Source organism: Protomyctophum parallelum (assembly GCF_964188405.1).
Source record: "Protomyctophum parallelum genome assembly, chromosome: 11".
Taxonomy (NCBI): Eukaryota; Metazoa; Chordata; class Actinopteri; order Myctophiformes; family Myctophidae; genus Protomyctophum; species Protomyctophum parallelum.
The window spans coordinates 37,919,219-37,932,296 of NC_139707.1; the positions used below are offsets into that span (position 1 = coordinate 37,919,219).

At 42.3% G+C, this 13,078-nt stretch overlaps 1 protein-coding gene across 10 annotated transcripts in view; it reads right to left on the minus strand.

Annotated features, from left to right (window-relative positions):
- pikfyve (phosphoinositide kinase, FYVE finger containing) overlaps positions 1-13,078 on the minus strand; it is a 36,491-nt gene that overhangs the window by 18,291 nt on the left and 5,122 nt on the right. For 3 of the 10 annotated variants that reach the window (XM_083776645.1, XM_083776640.1, XM_083776638.1), the window contains exons 3-18: positions 12,300-12,464; positions 10,679-10,690; positions 9,980-10,089; positions 9,589-9,760; positions 8,974-9,181; positions 7,418-7,444; positions 7,017-7,109; positions 6,756-6,912; positions 6,188-6,345; positions 4,406-4,517; positions 4,156-4,300; positions 2,772-2,933; positions 2,556-2,618; positions 2,339-2,468; positions 1,793-1,973; positions 491-565 (exon numbers count right to left, since the gene is read on the minus strand). In XM_083776645.1, the coding sequence (XP_083632771.1) occupies positions 491-565; positions 1,793-1,973; positions 2,339-2,468; positions 2,556-2,618; positions 2,772-2,933; positions 4,156-4,300; positions 4,406-4,517; positions 6,188-6,345; positions 6,756-6,912; positions 7,017-7,109; positions 7,418-7,444; positions 8,974-9,181; positions 9,589-9,760; positions 9,980-10,089; positions 10,679-10,690; positions 12,300-12,464 (1,970 nt within the window). The remainder of the gene's footprint in view (positions 1-490; positions 566-1,792; positions 1,974-2,338; positions 2,469-2,555; positions 2,619-2,771; positions 2,934-4,155; positions 4,301-4,405; positions 4,518-6,187; positions 6,346-6,755; positions 6,913-7,016; positions 7,110-7,417; positions 7,445-8,973; positions 9,182-9,588; positions 9,761-9,979; positions 10,090-10,678; positions 10,691-12,299; positions 12,465-13,078) is intronic. The other 7 variants (XM_083776647.1, XM_083776641.1, XM_083776646.1 and 4 more) reach the window with 4 other exon arrangements.

The following is a 13,078-nucleotide window of genomic DNA, read 5'->3' on the forward strand; positions in this document are numbered from 1 at the left end:
CTGTTTTTGTTCTGCTCATTTATATTGTCACAACTGTATTTGTTCTGTGTTTTCTGAGCTTCTATTTGTTTTTACTGTGTCAATTGTTCAGCACCTTGTAGCTTTGCTTCGAAAGGTGCTTTATAAATAAAATGTACTTACTTACTTACTACTTACAAATTGAAAATGAAAAAGAATACAATAAAGCTATGCATATATTAAATACAGTATGCTGGAAATGGTCAAAATAGCTTATCTTTTTTGTCTCTACGTAAAATTATGCAGTTTCAACTGTTTTACTCTAGAACACCAGAACACTTACCTTTTAGTGTAGAGTCTAACTAATATTGTAGAGTTTGACTCCTGCTTCAATCATTTAATTACCGGTACATACACATGCAGCACTCTACATCTACATATGTATTTTCAGCTATTTTCGTAATTCATCGTACAACAAAAAGTGTTTAAGACATTTCTGTTTCTGGGAAAATGGGTGGTTGGCCTGCTGTACCTTCTTGTGGGCGATGTTCTTAGTGCAAACAAAACCATTCACAACGGACGAGTCAAACTTCTTCCCTCCAGGAATCTGAGGGGAAAAGAATGTGTAGATTTAAGTTGTATTACTAATTTATCAGATAACAAATGAGGTCTCAAACTAATAGTCTTGTTACAGTATATTCAAACACAAGCATCCACTTTCACCACTAGTACGAAATAACATCGCATGGATGCACCTGGGACGTATCCTCAGTAATGTATCCCAAGGTCATCAGGGTTTCGGATCTCGCAACATCATACCCCTCACTCAGGTGACCCAGCCGGGGTGATCAAGTCCCGACTTACGCCCCAATAGCTACCCTCGATCAGTCCCACTAGGGAAAGACCAGGGCCACACAATCCGTTGCTCCGGAACTACTCTGCCGGGACTGGGAGGTAGATCAATCTGGCACGTGGAAGGACACGGACCAAGGACCCTATTTTGCATGTCTTAAAGGGGAGTTTCGCACAAGCTGTTTTCTTACCGCATACGAAGACGTGTATCCATTCGTCATTGAAAAAAAAACAAAAAACAAAACATGCCGAGCGTTTCATAAGGAATTAGCGGATTTACCATCCATGTGGGTCAAACGCTACGAACTCCTATTCAATCGTGCAATAGGTTTTAGTTTACATCTGATCTAGATGATGTGACAGGTTAGTCATTGAAGTGTTGTTGCTGCACTCTTCCTGGTCTACGTGTGCTGGCGTTAGACCCCTCCTAAGCTTTTCTTAAAGGACCTGTGCCCTATAACTTTTTTTTTTTTTTTTTTTTTTGGGTCAATATACATATTATCTTTTTACTTTTGTAAAAAAAAAAGGGTTAGGAAGAAATTCCCCTTTAAGTACCAGGTCTTATGACTTAACCCATTCTGACCTGAGATCAGATTCATACGAAGTTTCCGCCGGACACACACTGGTCTGATGAACCCATTCTGACCTGAGATCAGATTCTAAAAATGTCAGTCGTTCTTCGATTTTTACAAAAATAGCAGACCTACAAGCTCGTATCGCGCCACTCGGTGGCGCGATACGAGCTTGTAGATCTGCTATTTTTAAATAGCTAAAGCATAACATGATGCCGACACCAAAATGGGTGCCCGTTCAGAATGGGTTAAGACCTGGAGGCGTGGCCAATGCTGTTGAGACACTCAAAACAGCGGAATAGCATTGGCCACGCCTCCAGGTCTTAAGTTAAGTCATAAGACCGGGTACTTAAGACACACAAAATAGGGCCCCATATCTCTTGCCACGTCTCGCCCGAATGGCATTTTACCTTCTTGATGTGGACCAGCTGTCGGATGTCCATGTCATCGTCACAGCTACGGACATCGGGCCGTACGGTCTGCACCACCTGTCGGACCACGGGGACGATGACGTCTCGCCATGACAGGGACAAAGACTCGCTGTACAGCAGCTGCTGCAGCAGCGCCATCATGTGGCTGTGGTTGGCCGAACTGCAGGTGGGGGAGAGTTCTAAAGTTTTAGTTTCCAGTCCATCGTCAAACTGCTATCTTTAGAAATTCATTGGAATGAAACCAGCAAACATTTATAGTGTTGCATAGTGTGCGGTGTCCAGACATTTAATGTGTTACTGTGTACAGACTGAAATGTGGAATATTTAAAATAATAAAGTATCAAATAAGGTTGAAGTGCCTTATCAGGCTAGTAAATTATTACGTTATGTTATAAATAATATCCCAATAGAAACACATTTATCAAACATTCAATTAATCAAAACAGTAATCGATAGAATAGTTTCTAAGAAGATAATCAATATTTGCAACCCTATGTTAAACATGGGACCAATGTCTCTACTAACAGCAGCCGTTCCATGGCCTTCTTCTCTCCGTTCTCCTCTCGGAGCTGCTCCAGAGAACTGTGATGCCAACCCAGCGGAGTGAACAGCATCTCTTTGGCCTTCTCCTCCACACGACGGTTAAACAGAGATTCTGTGTAAAGAGCCAGTGTTAGCCCGGTCACCGTAAGGTCTTCCTACGTTCAATATTACTTTGATTGAGTCAAAAGGAATTCCAAACCCTTGATGAATGCATCACTGATGGAAATGCTCTGTCCTCCGTCCTCAGACACCATAAACTCAGCTGAGAGAGAGAGAGAGACAAGGGACAAAGATGTAGAGATGAACAAACTAATATAAACAGTTTCACCTCAGCAAGTAAAAACGGCTCGTTTTGTCATGCAGATGACTTTCCTCTCACTATGAAAATGATGCGTGTGTGTGTGTGTCTACTTACTTCTCTGCTCGGCAGGCAGCGGTACATGGGGATACTTGGACTGCTTCTTGATGTGGAAGTTAACGTTATCGTGTTCCATGTTCAGGTTGATGGAGGATGCCGAGTCGCTGTCCACAGCGGACTGGAAACTGCTGACTGATGTCCTCTTGCTGGGGCTGGAGTCTGGGCAAAGGAAACAGAGAGAGAGGAGAGAGAGAGAGACAGGAGACAGACAGACAGAAAGGACACAAAGGACGAGAGAGAGAAAGAGGGAGCGAGAAGGGGTTAGACGGAAGGGGGGGAGAGAGAGAGAGAGAGAGACAAAGCAGATGAGAAATCATCAGGTATCAGGGATTTAAAAAACTTCTGGTCAGGGTGTTCACCCCTAATCAGGTTACATATTAACCTTACAACTAGGCCTGTCACGGTGTCCGGTGATACCGGTGTTACCGGTGGGCGGGCACGCCACCGAGTACATTACTTGCACACCGATAGCACCGTTTTATTATTATTTTTAATGCTAGACTATTTATTTTCTTGTGTATTTATTTTCTCCGTTCATTTTCATGTGGCACCCGTGTGCTTATAAGCAGGTTATCAATACTTTAGTCAGACAACAGGTTGTATTATTATTATTATTATGAAGAGAACAAAAGTGATCTGCTCTTTTAACGGGGCTGCAGCAGGCAGAGCGGAGCTGTCTGAACCCACACCAGCATGGTGTCAGATTTCACTTTCGCTTTGGTGACAGGTCTTAGCTGCATTCAGACTATAGTACATTGGACTTACGGTACGGTGAGTTTATACTTCCACAATGTTTTAGTGCTTTATTTACTCACAATAATCTGTAGCAACGGTGCTGCGCTCTCAATTCATCCTGTAATGATCTCCCGTTAGCGTCTTGATCAACGCTGATGAAGGCTATGTGAGCTGCCTGAAACAGGTGCGTTGTTGGTCTCGGTGATATGACTCATATCATATGAGGAAAATAAAATGATGAAAAGAGTTCTGCTGGATTGTTGATCTTCTAGTTGCATTTTTTGACCGTGCCTGGCTATACTGCCTAAAGCCTCGACGTAAGTAATTACTTTGGAAGTGCAAAGCGCTGTTGTAGTTTCTGTTTCTAAACTTCCTGGTCCAATGGTCCAATGCGAGGCAGGTCCATTAGGACACCTAGGTTGGATTCGGTTACCGGTTTAACCGGTGTGGAGAAGCACGGTGGAAACGGTGGGGAAATTCTAACACCGCGACATCTCTACTTACAACAGTGTTCCTTCGTTTTCCCAGTTTTAAAGGACCAAATCTACTGCTAGTGTACTACTCACACAGTCAACATGGTCACATTATCGATATCGAAGGCATTCGGTTAAAAAGATGATCACACCCTGCCACCTGCGATACATACTAGAGGTGTAATCGTTGTCGTCTGCGAGTTGCTCCGGGTCGCTGTCATCAAACTTGATGTCTTTGAACCAGGAGGGTTCCGAGTGTCCCTCCACGGAGTTGACACTGTCGCTGTCTGGAGACGGCGTCTCTGAGAACTCTGTGCTCTGAGGACCAGGAAAAGACATCAGAGCCAAGGTGGTTTGTACAGAGCCTAAAAAAAAGGATTGATTTGTGCTTTTCACAACTCCCAATGTTTGTCATTGACTAACCTGGAGTGGGCGGTATAGAGCGTACTCATCCCTGAACAGCTGGTCATTGTGAGTGACACAATCCAGCCAGCGTCCGTCTACCAATGCCTGGCCTATGGCTATAGCCTGGGCCCTGCAACACAGACAGGAACAGGACAGGACAGGAAAACGGAGGGCAAAAGGATGGACAAGACATGATAAGTTGGATTCCTTTCGGGAAGTACGGCATTTTCATTTACCATATTCACATGGCGCGCATTTTGCTATTAAATGGCCAGTTCCGTCTCTTTCACTTTTTTTTTTTACTTAACAAACGTCCATGGGAACAGGTACCAGGTAGCCTCGGTAGCCATGCTTTTATTTTCATTCACTACGGCTCAAAAAATGAAAGCCTGGCGCAACGCAAGACATTTCCTGGTCTAGGAGTGGGAGTGAACTACAGTCCAGAGGGGCGTCGCTCTCAATATAGAGACTAGGGCTGTCAGAACGAATTTCATAATATGAAAGAAATTCAAATATTAAAAAATATATATATATTCGAAAGCTAAAATTGCCATTTGAATGGAGCTTTTATCATTTATTAATTCTATTTAATATTTTTATTTTGTTTTATGTTATTTTATCCGCTCACTCATGTATTGAGTAACGAATCTACCGCTGTGAAATCTCCCCGGCTGCTTCCACTGCATGTGAAAAGGTGCACGTCCGGTCACGTGATATCAGCAGTACTAGTAGTACCTGAGCGAGACAACAACAAGAAGAACTTTAGCAAGCGCGGATCGTAAACACAAACATGGCAGAGGCTCAAAGCGACGGGGAGGAATTGTCTCAGGCTGCACCAGAGATAACCACACCTGAACATTTTAGGAGTGATGTGTGGAGGATTTTTGGTTTTCCATCCAAAAACGGAAAAGTTACGACAAGAGATCACGCCATCTGCAGACTTTGCCGGGTCGAAATGAAGTACCACACAACAACAAGCAACCTGAGGAATCATGACGCCACAATACACCCCGTTGAATTCGCAGCGTTGGCGGAGATGGACGAACCCAGGATAAAGAAGGCTAGGATGACCGCGTTCATGCTACCCGAGCCACGGGGTTTACCAGCCCCATGCCAGCAAGCAATTACGCAGAGATTTACAGTTACAAACTGTCTTATATATCTTCATTGCTATTTACTAATGATGGCCTTTTCATCGTGATAGCCATTAGCCCAATCATTCTGTTTAAAAAGAAAAAATAAAATGTCCTGTTCATGATTCCTGACTAGCCTACTCACTACTCAGACTATACTGTATCAGAAGTATACAACGTTCACTGTAAAATGCATTTGCACTATAGACAGACAACAATCTTACCGTGCTGAGTGCACTGTGCTCAATAAAACAACAGTTTAAACGCTATCTTGTGCCGTGAAAACCATTATTACATGTGCTGAAAGTACTGCTTTGTCGTTTGGAAGGGGGGGCCCTCTAGTGGACAGAATGTGCATCGTCAACCTTGTTATTCTGTGTATTATTATAGGCTAAATATGAGCTAAAATGTAAATATTCGAATATTTTCGAAAATTACAAATAATGAAGCAATGAAATTCGAATTGGATTATAGAGGTGAACTGACAGCCCTAATAGAGACTTCAGTTTCTTCCGTTGTTTTCTACCACGGAGGTAAGGGGCGGAGGGGGGCTCTGATCGGTGAACCAATATTTCTCCGGCGCTTGCTCTGTGCGCGCGCCCGCCCCTCTAGACCAGAACGCACGCTGGCCGGGCCAGGCTAGGTACCAGGAGACAGACAGTTGTACCTGGTAGAGATGGTGCCACTCCGCAGCAGCCAGTTGACCAGCTCCTTTCCCACAATGCAGTTTGGGTAGGTCCTCAGCCAGTAGCGGTGGTCCTGGAACTCCATCCCTGTGTTGCTGTTGCAGATCTTCTTCCACAGTTCCTTCAGCTGGGATGAGTCCTGATGGCCATACATCAATAATTAACCATTGGACCCTATATACAGTACTCCCCAGGGGTCTGCGCTAGGCCGTCTCCTTTCTTCAGTCTACACCAAAAATAGACAAGTCTACATTAGATCAATTGTGAGCTTGCAGATCTGCTATTTTGGCTGAATGGTGTCCTATTATGAGTTATGACATAGGGTAAAAATGGTAAAAATGTCAGCCGTGTCATATCTTTCACAAGTGAGGACACTTGCATGCATGGTAATATAATGCATAATCATATCCCAAATAAGGGACTTTAAATCCATTAGATGTCTGCTACATATTTCAATTCATACATGGACGGCACGCGTCTTTGTCGGATGTCCTTTGTTTCCTAAAAAACGTTTATAGTTTTTCAAACATAGAACAGAGAACTGATCACCAGCAGGATCTTTCTCTCCTCCTCGTTGTGGTCCTGCTTGGCGCCCGTCTTGGTGCTCGACATGGCGCGGCTGGTCTGCGGACTGACCGAGCTGTCATAGGAGGGAACCCTGGACGAGCCGGAGCGGTCCAGGGACAGATTGGTCACACTGGCAGATCTGCAGGGGGTTTAAAGCACACAGGAGACAATACTGCTGCTGACTGCTGAACCCAATGCATGCTGAATCAAGCTGGAATTTACTACGAGAGAGACGCAACCGACCTCTTCCTAGCGGGCGATTTGCCTACGTCTTCTTGTAGCGTCGACAATCTGGAGCTGAGGCCACTGTTCTGTGACTCCTGATGAATCAAGCTGCTGTTCGTGCGCACGCACACACACCAGACAGACGGACAGGCAGGCGCACACACACACACACGCACGCATGCACGCACACACACACACACACACACACAGTCACACACACACACACACACATTATGTGTTATGAAACACCAGCTGTATTTAAAGTGTACATTATGTACCATCAATAAGATGTATATGAACACAAATGTATGTAGCGATAAAAATGCATCAGACTCCACTCCATGTACATGAAGCTAAAGCCGAAACAGATGTGAAACGTTGAAGGGGAAAAAAAACGAAAAACAGGTAGCAAGACTCACTTCTTTCTCATCCCAATAGGAGTTTTTCTATGCCAGGAGAGAGGGGGAAAAAGATTTTCTTTGAGACAGGTCAAAAGAGAAACAAGTAGAAGCTGCACATTGATTGTGTCAAAGGGACACCAATGTTATTTTACATTCACCACAAGCACTTCAACACAAGCACTGTTAAATGAGACCAAAGACAGATTAAAATTATTTTACAGTTGATCTCCCTTCTATGCATGGAAAGTGATAAAAACATAACCCATATAAATGGCTGGAAAACTACATTAGAGAGAAGCTTCAACGAGTCCTCTTGAGCAGGCACATATTAAGCCCTTAACAGTAATTAATCTCTCCGGTGAGTGATTAATTATTGATAAGGCCTTCGGTCATTTCCTTGAGGGTTTGACTTCTTTCAGCTGCAGTAGCTCCCCTGAAACAAATCATATCGGAATCACCTGCGAGAACCTTTTATATTCTTAGAAATTCAAGACTTTTTCATGCTTAAATCATCCCATGATGCCATTGATGACTGATCCCGATTCCTGAATGTTGACAATGCACAGCAAGCAAATGAACGCAGCACACAGTGTCAAGGAAACATAGCAGAAATTAGTATAGTATACTAAGTATACTATAAATTGGAGAAGGGAAAAGAAAGTAGAATAACAATAATTGAAGGAAGAAAACATAAATGGGTAGAAAAACAACTAATTGTTTGGTGTGATAAATGATGAAAGGAATTCTAACATGACATACTGTGAATGAATATAAACCATGTATGCTAATAAGAAGTCCAACTTGTGTAATAATCAAGTATGGTGCATACATACATCGGATGTAAAGTAAAGAATTATGGTTTGTCATGCAGGGTAGATTCAGGAATCAGGACAGGCAAAACTTACAATTCTGATGTACAGCAGACATGGGGAGGCAGGCATGGATTCACACAAGATGAAACATGCAACATGCATGGCATGCATTTCTGATACTGTACTCACCAGAGCCCCAGCCCCTACCCCCCCCGCCCTCTTCTCCCTTTAGATCACGTCAGGTTTTTGGATATTGTGTTTTAAAGGCTGCATTCAAAGTATAAAGTGCCTTTATCCACTTAGATATTATATAGGTAGTATACATGATAATTTATAAAAACCTCAGTGTAAATATTTGTGAAAGCACCTACAGTCATCCCTACAATTGTGTCATAATACCAATATCAAACATATTGTGATATTGTCCATATCGCCCAGCCCTACTACTGTTGCTCTTGGGTAGGGTACTATAGAGTAGACAACCACGTCTCCTCTGATGAAGTCACACGTGAAGTCACCAGCCGCTTCTTTTTACCCGACAGTAGGGAGTTTGGCCTGGAAGGTGTGCCGAGCAAGACAATATTGACACGGCATACCCGTTTCCTGTTCTGGTTCAGTTTCCTGTAGCTTTGTTTGATTAGTCCGGCAGCAGATTTGAACAGGAAACATAATGAGACCTTCATAGGTGTTTCCTGTTCAAATCTGCTGCCTTAGGATTCCAAAACACCATTTAGTCCTAAAAATGCGTAAGCTTGTGTTCACCTCTGCCAGGCCAGATCTTCCTCTAGGAAGATGTTCCTGCTGGCCTTGCGTCCTCCCACCGGGGTCCGTGGCTCGCTGGGCTCCAACACGCACACAGAACAGGGAGAGTCCGACAGAGCACTCAGGTCCTCACCGATGGAGCACGAGTCAGCAGAATGAGCATAGCTTAGCGCTATTTTACGGCAGTAGGTACATGCCCGCAAGTCTCCTACATGCACACACAGAGAGAGAGGGAGAGAGAGAGAGAGGGAGAAGGGAGGGGCAGGTTGGAAAATAGAAAGACAGACATTTGGGTTTTCTTAGTTGGTAACTAAATTATTCCTAACAAGCTCCTTTTCCATTTTAGAAAAATATATTTCAAACTGAATTAGTTATTCATCATTACTTTACAAACACCGCTTTTCAGAGAGTATTACATTTTACTATAAAATACTTCGTCTCATGCACGAATGACACTCCTGGGCGAGCATGTGCGTGTGAACTGAGCTACTGTTGAACGCCACGGACACGACTCAATGAAAGAGTGCTCAAGTTAACGTTTTATTCATTTACCGTACATAAGTCCCAGATTGTAGCTTTAATAGTATCATATCATCCCCCTCCAACAGCACTAACCTGTGTAGCCCATGGACTTTCCAGGGATTTCCTGGTTGCAGCAACGGCTGCAAAAGATCTGGCCACACAGTCTGCAATGATGGCGGCGGCGGAAGGTAGTGAACTTCTCATTGCAGTCGTAACACTCCTTACACTGGCTGTCTGGCATCCAGTACTGCTTCAGGTCACTGTCCTAGTGGACAACAAAGCAACACAAAGCACTGTGTCTTCACACTGACCTCATAGTCGCAAGCTGCATGCTTTGGATACGATGGTGTGAAACATCAAAAACATGCAACTATAATAACAGATATTGCTTTAGATCAAGCAGGTGAAAGAACATTTCATTTCAAGGGTCTGGCAAAACGACACACGATAAGATTTTTACTTGGGCAGTGTCTTGATTTCATACCTGGCTCTTTCCCTCCATGATTTCCTTTAGCCTCTTCAGAGCCGTACGGAGTTGTACTGCTGTGCGAGGGTCATGACTTGCCAGAGGGCTTTCAGATTTCCTGCGTCCTTCTAAGATAAAACATCCACGCACACACACAAAATAACTAAAAAGGACAATGCATGATTTCTCTATCTAAAAATCAATGTTGCCACATTGTCAGTTATCCCAGTTAAATGAAAAACCAATGTAAAATAATTGACAGAAACAAATGATTGTCTCCTTTTCAGCTTGCTTTCATCACAGCTTAGTGCTTACCATAGGACTGACCGTTATCACAAAACAGAGCTAGAACTGAGAATTTGACAATGCAACAACTACATTCTAATTAGTTTTGAATGTGACCAAATTGATTAGGCAAGAAACAACAAAAACGCCATTCGTATAGAATTAAAGGGTTAGCTCGCAAATGATTAATCACAAACATTTTTCCAAATATTATTATACCACTTTGACCATCTGGGCGACCAGTAGAAAGCAGACCATTGCAAATGCCATTATGCCAATAATTAAGTAAATTACCACACACATTGCAAAACACACTCACATGCGCACACACACATACTGTAAGTGTTGGTATTAGGCTATTCTGTGAGACCAAGTAGTTAATGCCTGCACAAAAGTATAATTAGCAAACCACACAGCACAGAGGAGCCTCACCTGGCCAATCCACTGTAATCAGAAAAGACATGAGAATGGATGTTAGTCTGCCATGGTGTTTCCATTCATTTTTTCCAATGGTGAAACGTGTTTTTCAAAACTCCATAACTGTCAGACTTCAGCAAAGCATAAATAAGATACTTACTGCTGTCTATGAAAATCCATAACCAAAGAATATTAGAGCGGATCACAAGAGGTTCTAGACACAGTTTCAGGGTTTTGTTTTATTATTATTCCAAAAAGAGATATACGCCCCTTGAAATTAAGGTGAGACACTACAGGTGAATAGGGGGGAAAAGATTCATTTTGTTGACATATAGACAAAGAAAAGGGATTTTAGATATCTCTAATTATCACTCCACAAATCAGAAAATAGTGTCAACAGGCATAAAAAACCCAATTTTCACCATGTTTTTAGGAATAAAATGTGATCAGGCTGTGAATGATATATCAACAAACCCTTCTGTGAATTCCTGCAGAATATAGTTATGAATAAGACTGGAAAGTTTGATGTATGTGAGTGCAACTGAAGTGGAGAAAACCTGTAAAAACCTTGTAAAATTCCAAAACGTTTTATTTGAAGCCACTATTTTGAGACAAAATATCTCATCCAAACCTTGGCAACAACATATCATGCCATATATCATTGGAAAGGTCTGGACCTCGAGCTGATTGTGGTCACTTCCTTTGTAAATTGTACAAACAACCAATCATGAAAATAGAGAGAGTGGACTTTCAGTTTTCACCCAACAAAATGAGCTGTCATTGGCTACAATAAACATCTAAATCTGTATTTTGAATGTTTATTTTTCTTTAGTTTGAAAGAAAACATGTTTAGGAAGCAAAATAGCACAACATTGAAAAATCATGATTTCACCTGCCATGTCTCGCCTTAAAAGACACCTTTCAGATTACAGATAGCACAGATTAAAAAGCTCATGGAACACTATTAGTTCAGACATTTACTGTAATAGGGGTTGTCAAAACGATTACACTTTAAGACTGAATTTTCTGTTTTAGCCCAAAACATAAATGTAAAATTATTAAATGCATTACTCCGGAAATTATTTATATAGAATGATATTATGATATAGTGTTTTGGAATAGGGCTGTTGTTTCCTACCTTAGTGACAGGGTGACCAATGCAATCCTATGGTTGGTAACATCAAATGTATGATCCAGTCCGAATATTTGGAGGCATTCACATTAATAGGGCAGCTAACCTTCTACTCCAGCTAGAGCCGTCTGGCTTGTATATACCAAGACAGTGAAGACACTAGGACTATGTTATCACTGATTGGTTTATACACTGCAAGAGAGAGACTGCTAAGTCAATAAAAGGCCATGGTTTCCAGTTAAGAGGTATTGCGTCATCAAATGTGGAAAGAACCCAAGTTGGCCCTTTTGGAGGGCCCTGCAAACCAGGTGGTTCAGGTCAAAATGACCAGTTCATAATGTCATAAAGATATCAAGATATAGAAATTAAAACCACATTGATCTGATGTGTGTGTGTGTGTGTGTGTGTATGCATGTGCATGTGTACGTGTGCGTGTGTGTGTGTTTGACCTGTAAAATTGTGACGTGACAATAAAGGTTGAGGTTGAAGTTGTGTGTGTGTTACCTGAAGTGGTGGAGGACGTGCGCCGGAGATGCTCGGGGTGTTGTTTGCGGTATGAGCCAGCGCTCTGAATAGAGGGGGTGGGGCTGGAGGACCAGCTAGTCCTTTCTCTCTGTGGAGACGAGGTTGCAGAATCCGGCTTTTCTGCCGAGGGAGGACGCCCCTCTTCTACAGACACGAGGAGGACAGAATGAGAGAGTCGATAGCAACAGAAAGAGAAGCAGAGACAAATGGAATACAAGCACCTTAAGGAATACAAACCATTGTGTGTACACCGTTTATCAAAAGTATAAAGCTAACGTATCCTATATGGATGTATATTGTATAACTATCTCTGAAATCTTTTTTTTTATAGTTTCACAAGATAGTATTACCCAAAGTATTAATGTAACACAGGTCTGTTTACACCTTTATTTAATTCCTATTTATATCCAATATTTACTTGTAAATAGTACATTGTTTTATTTTGATTGTCTTGTTCCACTTCGGCAATGTAAACGTACGTTTTCTCATGCCAATAAAGCTCCTTTGAATTGAATTTAATTTAATTGACAGTTTTCGCCGGCTGCGGCTGCACAAATAACTTTGGGGCAGGCCCATTTAGAGTTTTGGATAGGTAGCAGTCAAAAGGGAGACATCGAAGAGGAAGGATGGATGGGGAAGGATCAGAACAGATTCTGAACTTCTGATATATATCCATATACTGATATGACATCAGGGATCTCCATATATGGGCTTAATTGCAACAGCAGGTCACATTACTATGACATCAGGGATCTCCA